This window comes from Apaloderma vittatum, unplaced genomic scaffold (assembly GCF_000703405.1).
Source record: "Apaloderma vittatum isolate BGI_N311 unplaced genomic scaffold, ASM70340v1 scaffold12999, whole genome shotgun sequence".
NCBI classification, from domain to species: Eukaryota; Metazoa; Chordata; class Aves; order Trogoniformes; family Trogonidae; genus Apaloderma; species Apaloderma vittatum.
This window is the reverse complement of record NW_009734706.1, coordinates 31,499-40,991: the sequence shown is the minus strand read 5'-3', so window position 1 is coordinate 40,991 and position 9,493 is coordinate 31,499. Positions and strand designations below refer to the sequence as shown.

Here is a 9,493-nt window from a genome sequence, read left to right as displayed (position 1 = left end):
TGGGTATGCAAAACATCACCAAAAAAAGCGCTCCCCAAGTTTTTAAGACTTGGCGGCACATCGGTAGCCTCGATGGAGTCGTGAAGTTACCTGGTTTGGGGTTTCTGGTATTTTAAAATGTAATTAATGGGCGTGTTCAGTGTTAAAAAGCTGCTGCTCACAAACAGTAACTCTAAAACCTCACAGCACGGCCACGTTTGTACACCCATAACTGGGCCCTGACTCACAAAGCTGCTGGAGCTCCTGGGAGAAGCTGGGTCCAGGAGCATCATGTGGCGGCTTCAAATGCACACGTGTGCGTTCCAGATACCCTTATCGCTCTGGAGCAGGGTGCCATGCTCCAGCTGCCAGGGTTGGTGGGGCTTTTAGTTTGTTTGTTTTCTTTAAATTTACCAGCTGGAGCACAATTCTGGTGGGCGGTGTCAGTGGGAAGTTTCACTTCTCTGGTCTAGGAGAAGCCTGAAGGCAGTCCCTTGTGTGGTTTAGAGCTGAGATTTCTCAGAGTTAGAGGTGAGACGAAAGATTTTTGGAAGAGAGAGGCGAGATACCGGAAATTACTTCCCCTCTGCTTTTATTACAACAGCATGGAGCTTCACGAAACTGGCACCATTTCGCAGCAGCCGGAGAGGCCAAGAGCATCGTCTCCTTCTCTTCTCTTACCTTTTGGCCACCCCTGAAACCTGAGAGAAGCTTATGCCCTGTGACACGGTGCAGGTTTCGGGTGGCAGCACAAAGCCCTCCGTGAGACCGATGCTGGTGGAAGGAGCGCATGTGAATGAAGAATGGGAATGGGAATGGTTGCAAGTGGCAACAGGGCAGGTTTAGGCTGGACATGAGGAGGAAATTCTTCACAGAAAGAGTGGTCAGACACTGGAACAGACTGCCCAGGGAGGGGGTTGAGTCGCCATCCCTGGATGTGTTCAAGTGTCACTTAGATGTGTTGGGTGATGTGGTTTAGGGGTGACCTTGTAGTGTAGGGTCAATGGTTGGACTCGATGATCCCAAGGGTCTTTTCCAACCTGAATTGTTCTGTGATTCTATGAAAAGCACTGTGAGGGCACAGTGTGCTCCCGGCTGCTCTGAAAACGATCTTGCTTTAAACGTGATCTTCAGTCGGTCACAGTTAACCTCCTTGGTGTAATTGCTGCTAATAGGCCCCCCCTGCAGAGATCGATGACAACGAGGCAGCAGCAGAGCAAGAAGCAGGGAAGGGGATCACACGTTGAGCCTTGCTTTTATTTTACTTTGTATGCTCCTTCTGCCAGATCCTTGTCAATGCTTTTAGCACTTGCTGTGGTTGATTGTTTGAATGCCACAGCGTTATTTGAAGTTTAATTGCTCTGCTAGCTGTAAGACCCTGGTTTAATGCATGTTTTCTGTAAGTTTGCAGAAGGTACAGGGTTGTTGGCGACAGTGAGGGTCACTACGAATTGTGTAGCTGGGGCAGAAGGAGGAGGAGGAAGCTGCAGGGAGTGTGGCACTTCATTCCCCAAAAAGTATTTGCATGAGCAAACACAACTTCCCAGTCTCCTGGTCCTTGCCTCAGCCTTATGTGTGTGCCAGTAGAGAAGTTGGATCTCGGCCCCAAACCACGTAACCTGGAGATTCGTGCAACGAAAGGGAGTAGCAGAGCAAGTATGTCAGGGCAGTGTGTTTCTGACAATATACTGGAAAGCTGCCTTGAGAGCAAGCCATGGAAAAGCGAGGCACTGGAAACACATGGAAATAATAAGAGGTTTCTATAAAAAGTAAGAATGTAATGAAATCCTGTTGTGCCTGTAGAGTCACAGCTCTCTACGCAGCGTCGCTGGCTGTGCGTCCTTGTTTGAAAAGGAGTGAGACGGGAGAAGATGGTTGCACCGGGAGGTTTTTTCTGAAGCCTTTTCTGTAAATGCTGTTAGTGTTAACAGGGGTACAGAAAGAGGACGGTGTAATGCAAAAAAAACCCACCACAATAAAGCAAAAACTGGTAAGAGAATTGTTAAGATTGGAAAAGACCTCCAGGATCATCTAGTCCAACTGTCTACCCAACACTACATGACCACTAAACCATGTTCTGAAATGCCACATCTGCACGTTTTTTTTAACATCTCCAGGGATGGGGACTCCACCACTGCCCTGGGCAGCCTGTGCCAATGCCTCACCACTCTTTCAGTAACGAAATTTTTGCTAATATCATGATATGGAACAGGCAGGGGCTGCGTATAGGTGTGGTGCATCCCGCCAGAGTTTTCTGGCTCTTTTCCTTCATGCTTTTGGTTATCTTCTTTAAATTGCAGACACAAAGGGCTGATGGTAATGTATTTTCTAGTAGCCAAAATCCCATAAAACCTATGTGTTTGCTTTAAATGGGGAGCGTGGTGGGGGTGGGGATGTTTTGGTTTTTGTTTTCTCTGCTGCTTGGTTATATGAAGTCATGTGCTGATATTTTAACACTCATTTCAGACACGGTCATAGATAGTCTCTTTCTAAATATGATAAGGGCACGGTAATCTGTGGAACCAGTCTGTGCCTGAATCTTAAACTAGGGACTGCAAGCAGCTATGAATTAGAATTAGAAGGCAGAATTCCTTCTGTAAAAAAACATCTTGGCTTTCTGGCAGAGATGCTGTTCCCTGTTTTCCGGCTCTATTTCAGTCTGGGTGGTTTCTGCTGGGCAAGTCCCTGAAGTCTCCCATTCGACAAAAGGCAGCGAAATAAACTCTCGGAGGGTTGGATGATGTTGGGGCCAAATTGCTCCAGCTCAGCCAGCCCCTGGCTTTGCCTGGCTCTCCGAGTTTCTCAGCATTCCATCCTGTCCTGCCACCTAGGTGCGAAGGAGCAGGCAAAGACCAGCCCTGTGCTCTCTCCCCGTGTCCTTAATGTGCATGATTTGAAAGCACATTTGCATCCTTTTACTATTCTATGTCAGAAAAACCCCTCTCTCTGTGAAATACATCCTTGCATCAAAAATATTATATAACACATTCATTTTAAACTCCGTGATCTGACTTCATAAAGGGTAGAACATTTATTTTCAGCGATTTAACAGCTTTAGGACTACGTTTAATTAAATATCCAGTGCTGAGTAGTTTAGAACCTTCTCTCTTTGGAAGGAGAGAGGCAGCACAAGTGACCTGCCAAGAGTTGAGTTGTGTGTCATTTTAAGTGGATGGGTCTTTGAAAGCACGTGGCTACGTTGTGTTTCTCTGACAGATACTTCAGCATTCTAAAGTTCAGCTTTCTAAAATTACACGATGGTGGTCATTTTATTTTCGCTGTGTAATCGCTGCTAGAAAAATGAAATGTAGAGAATTTAAAAATGGCTTGCTAATTGACTGCTGTGGTTTTGTTCTTTGTCATTTTTTTGTGTGTCTCCAGATCAGTCGTATTATCACCGACTGCATCACGACATGTATTTTCTTATAAGCAATAGCCGACTGAATGAGCAAGTGGTGGATAAAATTGTTCTTCAGCTTAACAGAGTCTACCCCCAAATTCTTACCGACACAGAAGCAGAAAAGGTAATTTGATGAATTTTTCTTTCTCTCTGAATGTTGCATTGTTATTGCGGGTCAGTGGCTCAGCTGCCCTCTACCCAGCCTGGCTCTTGGTGCCACTCGCAGCCCGTCCCCCTCGCCTGTTACTCGCTGACCGGTGGTATCTGGGACCTCATAACGGAGGAGAAGTCACAGGGCTGGCACGTTCCCCGTGCCAGGCCGTTAGGAGAGAGGACATTCTCTTCAGCGGCAGCTTAATGCTGTCCCTACCGTGACATCCCATGCTGTGTGTGCCAAGTCCGTTGCCAGGCCGTTAGGAGAGAGGACATTCTCTTCAGCGGCAGCTTAATGCTGTCCCTACCGTGACATCCCATGCTGTGTGTGCCAAGTCCATTTTAGGTTTGCCTCACATTTTTGTGCGTTCTTTCAGAAAGTATAAGCCCAGTTCTGTATCCTTACTCGCTGTTAAACTGTGATGTAAAACTGATCCCCAGCTGTTGTCACCTCCCCTGATGAGTGCTTTTCTCTTACAGTTCCGGAATCCAAAGGCATCGCTCCATACTAGACTTTCAGATCTGATAAAGCACCTTCAAAAGAAAGGAGACAGACACTGTCAAGAGTTTTACAGGGCTCTACAAATCAATGCTGAACAGATCTATAATGATCTGCCAAGCAGGAAAGTCCTGAGTAAGTTGATTTGTAAGTTGGTTGAGTCATGGATCTCCTCATCAATGTATTACAAAACCTCATTTCAGATGAATTTTAGGTTATTTAAATAACCCATTTATCTTTCCAGGTCATTTAAATAATTTTGGGGGTACAACTTTAATTCTTTCTGACTGGAATTTTCCAAAAGCTGTAAGGACATTTGACTCCACAGTTGTTATTTGTTGACTAGGGTGGGCAGCCCAAAACTCTTTGATTGTTTTGAAACATGAAATGTGTCTTTGAAACAGTTTAAGTGCAACACAGAAGACAGTGATATAACTCCTATGAAGTGCAGTTTCTCTTTTTGTAATGATTGCTTCCTAACAGCTTGTTTATTCCCTCTGTGTTTATTCTGACTTGAAGCATTTAAGAACGTTACAAACCTCAAATTTGTTAAGCTCCAAACTCCGGTGGCCCAGAAGCTTGGCTTTCCCTCAATCCAGAAATCTCCTAGTTTAACATGAAGCAAACGTTCTTAGGCCCTTGTGATGATGAGCTGTGGTATTGATCACTTAGGGCTTGTTTGGGAGCAGCTGACAGGCTCAAACTTCCTCGTTTCAGGGAAAAGTATCAAGCCTGACTTGCCAACTTGAGTTAATGCTCACTAGGCGTTGGCGTTTCTTTTTTCTTTTTATTTTTGTTTAACCTACCTAATGAACTGAAGGAAAGAGCAATGTCTCAAATGGGTGGCAAATATGTTCAGGCATCCTGCCTACCAAAATGCTTTGAGGAGCTCAAGGAAAAGCTCCGCATTTAAGTTAATGAAGTTGCAAAGGGACTGCACTTGAAGAAATCCCTGTAAAGTATCTAACAGCACTAATGCTTTGCCAGTCAATTGATTTCTAGTTGTAAAAAAACTCCACAGTTCAGCTCCAGGGGTAATTTTAGACACGTGGGTCAAACCCCAGTGAGATTCAAACGGTTGTACCAAAATCCCCTTGGTTTAAGAGAAGCAGTTGGACCTCTTTTGTTTCTGGAGTGAAAATAGCATATAAAAATTGTAATTATACTTGAAGATGCTGCTTCGTCTGCTTTTCATTTTGAAGGAAGAGGGTTGTGTCTACCCAGTGCTGGGTACTGCACCGTACTCCTGCCTGCGCAGGGAGCCCGCAAAGGTCCCCCAGATCTCCGCATCCGTACTCCAACCCTCTTGAACCTGGAAAGTCCAGGCCTGTCCCTGCCTCAGAATCTCAAATGAGCAGGAATCCCTATGGATTCAGCCTGGGCAGCACTCTGATCTGATACCTTGCAGAAGTCGTTCCCTTTGAGGTTAACAGGCTCTTCAACAGTCTTGGATCTATGGTTTTTGGTCAGGTAGAGCTCAGGGGTACCAGGTTTTTCTGCCAGGCTGACTGGAAGGCAGGAGACAGCCTTTATTAATTGAGTGACGTAAGAAGTCTTAGTGTCATCACTGAGAAGAAAATCTCAAGAGTTTGTTGATGGTTTAAGCTCTGTTAAAGTTCAATAACACCTTCTACAAGCCATTTCTGAAAATGAAGGGAATAATGAGATAATTGTGATGATATATTTGCTGTTCCTTGTGAGGTCCATAACTAAGACAAATGCCTGCATTCTGGATTGGATGGTCGATGTGTATCTGTACCACGTTTTAAGCTAGAAGCACAAACAATTTTATTCTTCAGGAAAAGCTCCCTTTTCAGTATGAGCTGTTATTTCCACTGAACTTAACTTGAACATTTTGAATATTAAAGGCATTAATTATCCTCTAGGCTTCTAAAGGTCGGACTTGATGACCCTGGAGGTCCTTTCCAACCATAATGATTCTGTGATTCTGTAACGTACAATTTTTACATTACTTGTTAAATTTGTCAAATTTGGCACAGAGCATTTACAGAATTGACACTAGACGAGTTTGTAAATTTGAGGAAAAAAGGGAGATTCGTAACATGGGGACTTGGTTCTAAATGCAGATCGAACTGAGACAAGCAGCGTTATAGCACCTTGAAAAATTATTGGTGAGGACACTGATGAACTGTGGCCAGGCCAGAGTTCTGTAATGGATTATGTGCAGCTGTACATTAAAAAAAATTGTTTCTACGGAGGGAATCCTTTCGCAGTTCTTTTTTTTTTCATTTTTAAAACAACTTTAAAAATTGTACTAGAACAGAGTATAAGATTGCAAGTGAAATATTCAGTAATGTCTTGAATTCCCACTAGAGGGTGGGGGAGGCACACGGCAGCTCTGAAAGTCAAACAGGATCTTCCAAAGGACTCGGAAAGCATTTTTCTCTCAATGCTGACATGGACTAGAAGGATAAAGGATCAGACTCAGCCCCACACGGTGACAGCCGGACAAGAGGGTGAGATTTAGCTGTGGTCTCCTGTGATGTGTGAGGGTTTCGTCGCTCGCGTCCATAGAATTAGTGGATGGTTTGGGCTGGAAGGGACCTTAAAGACCATCTTGTTCCAAACCCCCTGCAGGGACACCTCCCAGCAGCCCAAGTTGCTCCAAGCCCCATCCAGCCTGGCCCTGAACACTTTCAGGGAGGGGACATCATCTTCTCTGGGCAACCAGTTGCAGTGTCTCACCACTCTCCCGGTGAAAAAGTCCTCCGTGGGGAGGACCTCTCTCCACGGGGCCAGGCTGTTGGTACAGAGTGGAGGCTTCACAGCAATCCTTTCTGCTTCAGGGACTCTCAAGCTTTGCAGCAAGGACCTCAGAAGTTTCTCTTCCACTTGAAGGCCGTGTCCCGTCACCTTGCTGAGAGGGACGTGTTCGGCGTAGGAGATGGATGTGTTGGAGGACAGCAGGGCCCCTTTGCTGACTTGGTTTTCCAAGGCACCTCACCGAGCTCCAGGGAAGAGCTGTGGAAATAGAAATGCGCTTGAAACCGAACAGTCCCAAATTCTTCCCTATTGAAAGCCGCGTTTGGAGCTCTCATTTCTTTTTTTTTCCCTAACCCTCCTGACCATGAAGAGATTCAGCTAAAAAAGTTAGACTTTTGTAGAACAAAAGGAAAGTCATTCCTCTGCCATTGTGGTGACAGTAGAGGTCTTGGTGTCGCACACACCTTCTGGCGACCACGTTACCTCTGCATCTAGTTGACAAAGGTGCCTCTAAAAGCGGTGCAGGTTTTCTGCCCAAAGCAGAAACTGCTTTCTTGCCTCTAACTACTAAACACCTTGCTTTTAAGGTCAACCTCCTTTTCTGCCAGAATTTGCAGAACAACAGAGGCAGAAATTATTTATAGCAAATGTTAACATGTAGTACTGACAGACTTTTGAAGAATCTGAGACCAGAATTTTGATAAATCACCTGCACCAAGCAGTTTGTTCCAAGCGCTTCACCTGCCGGATACGTTAACACCCGGAGATTTGTTCAAGAGCAGAAAGAATGGCGACGCATTAAATTATTAGGGGTGTTCTCAGATTGTTCTCAGATTAGCGCGTGATGTTAGCAAAGAGTTTGTGTTTATTCCGATGACAATTTCTGGCATGACGGAAGGATTAGCTCCTGCTCTCCTCGCTTGGGAAACGAGTGTGATGGTATCACGGGGTTAGGGCCTGCCCAGACAGAGGTGTCGCCACAGCTGGTTCTGGTTGTGTTCAGATGAGTTTGATCAAGTTCTATCTTTAACGGATATATATATTTAAGTATAGCAATGCTTTACTTTTGGAGGGGTTAATGTTTCCTGTCAAAATGGGATATTTTTCTGAACTGCGTGTTGTGTACAATTTTGCATGTGCTGGTTATGTTTGCTGGAGCCGAGTACTAACTTCTCATGTGTTGCTTTTATTTCTAGAAACCCCAGATTCCGCAGGGATAGACACTGACAAGGAGAAATATGTACTAAATGACAGGGGTAAATAAACGCGCACAGTGTTGCTGGATGGAATGGGTTCTCAGATTATGATGCAGTTTGTTTTATCATGTAATTTGCATTTCGTGGAACAAACAGTTTGGTTTATGATGTCTTTACTGGCACAAGTTAAGTGGAGTTAATGGAGGGGAACATACTGAGCTGCTGTTGAGGAAACCTGTGCCAGGGAATTCGAGGGACCATAGAGCTTAATCAATATTTTACAATGGTGTTTTTATTTACACTGTTACAGAGAAACTCTTAATTTCCTATTATTTCTCCAGTGCTTGTCTAGTAAGGCCTATTCAGGTGCTGCTGCTGTCATTTTGCGTAAGACCAACAATAATTTTTTTAATGTAACTTCCAAATTTTTAATTTTTTTTTAAGGTCTTAATTTAAGTACAAATCCTTTGAAAACAAAGACAGCAAGGAAGATGAGCAAGGGTTTAAAGGGGTTTTTGCACAAAGTTTTAGAGTGAGAAAACGCCTAAGAAAGCTTCCACTTAAATTTCAGAGGATACAGCTAGATGAGCAGAGGTGAGCAGTGAATAGCGTTAAAGCAACTGTAGTAAAAATTAATTGCAGAGTAGTAAATGTGCTTCACAGCACGTTAGCTACCGAACATACGTAACTGTTAGCTTCATTTGCATACGCTTAATTATGCATATTAATAGCAGTTGATGATTTATGAACTGAGCTCAATTCCCCTCGCTCTGCTCCGTCTTAACATGTTTCCCTTTTTCGTTTGCTTTAGGTCCAGTGTTTTTCCTCGCTTGTTTTAGCGTTGCTGCCGGGTTCGCGTTGTTTTGGTATTGCTGCAGCTCAGGTAACCCGCGCCGGCGTTTTTTCCTCTTGGTTGCCTTTCTTTAGCCAGGAACAGGAGAGCCACGGGCCTCTTGACCTAACACGGCTTCCTTAATAGAGCGGGTCGGGGTGTCATCCTTCATTAATGAGGTCAGCGTGCAAATTGTGCTTCAGACAGGCAGAGATGTAAATAATAGATGGTTTGCCTACAAATAGGGGCTCTTTTTAAAGACAGTGAGCTCCGGTTGCTATAGCGATGGGTCATGATTCCCAGCAGCCATGAGACAGACCCAAGCCTTCTGACTTTTCCACATCCCTGGGGTGAAGCGTGACCAGCACCAGGGCCGGAGGGCACTGGCTGGATTGTGCTTCAGACAGGCAGAGATGTAAATAATAGATGGTTTGCCTACAAATAGGGGCTCTTTTTAAAGACAGTGAGCTCCGGTTGCTATAGCGATGGGTCATGATTCCCAGCAGCCATGAGACAGACCCAAGCCTTCTGACTTTTCCACATCCCTGGGGTGAAGCGTGACCAGCACCAGGGCCGGAGGGCACTGGCTGGGTTTGCTGAGCCTGAGCCCAGCCGTTGCCCCTGTGCTGGCCCTGGGTGTCAGCTGGCTGGTGCCTGAGCTCCTGCTCCTCTTCCCAGTCCCACCTTCCCCCGGCCCAGCGGCAGGGCAG

At 45.1% G+C, this 9,493-nt stretch overlaps 1 protein-coding gene across 2 annotated transcripts in view; it reads left to right on the top strand.

Moving 5' to 3' along the window:
* The first annotated feature begins 3,360 nt into the window (after positions 1–3,360).
* The window catches only part of LOC104279182 (chromosome unknown open reading frame, human C9orf89), a 7,450-nt gene continuing 1,317 nt past the window's right edge, over positions 3,361–9,493 (top strand). The window contains exons 1-4 of one of the 2 annotated variants that reach the window (XM_009876375.1): positions 3,367–3,503; positions 4,013–4,166; positions 7,952–8,011; positions 8,763–8,834. In XM_009876375.1, coding sequence (XP_009874677.1) covers positions 3,393–3,503; positions 4,013–4,166; positions 7,952–8,011; positions 8,763–8,834 — 397 coding nt within the window. In that variant the 5' untranslated portion in view covers positions 3,367–3,392. Of the gene's footprint in view, positions 3,504–4,012; positions 4,167–7,951; positions 8,012–8,762; positions 8,835–9,493 lie in introns of both variants that reach the window. The other variant, XM_009876376.1, reaches the window with a different exon arrangement.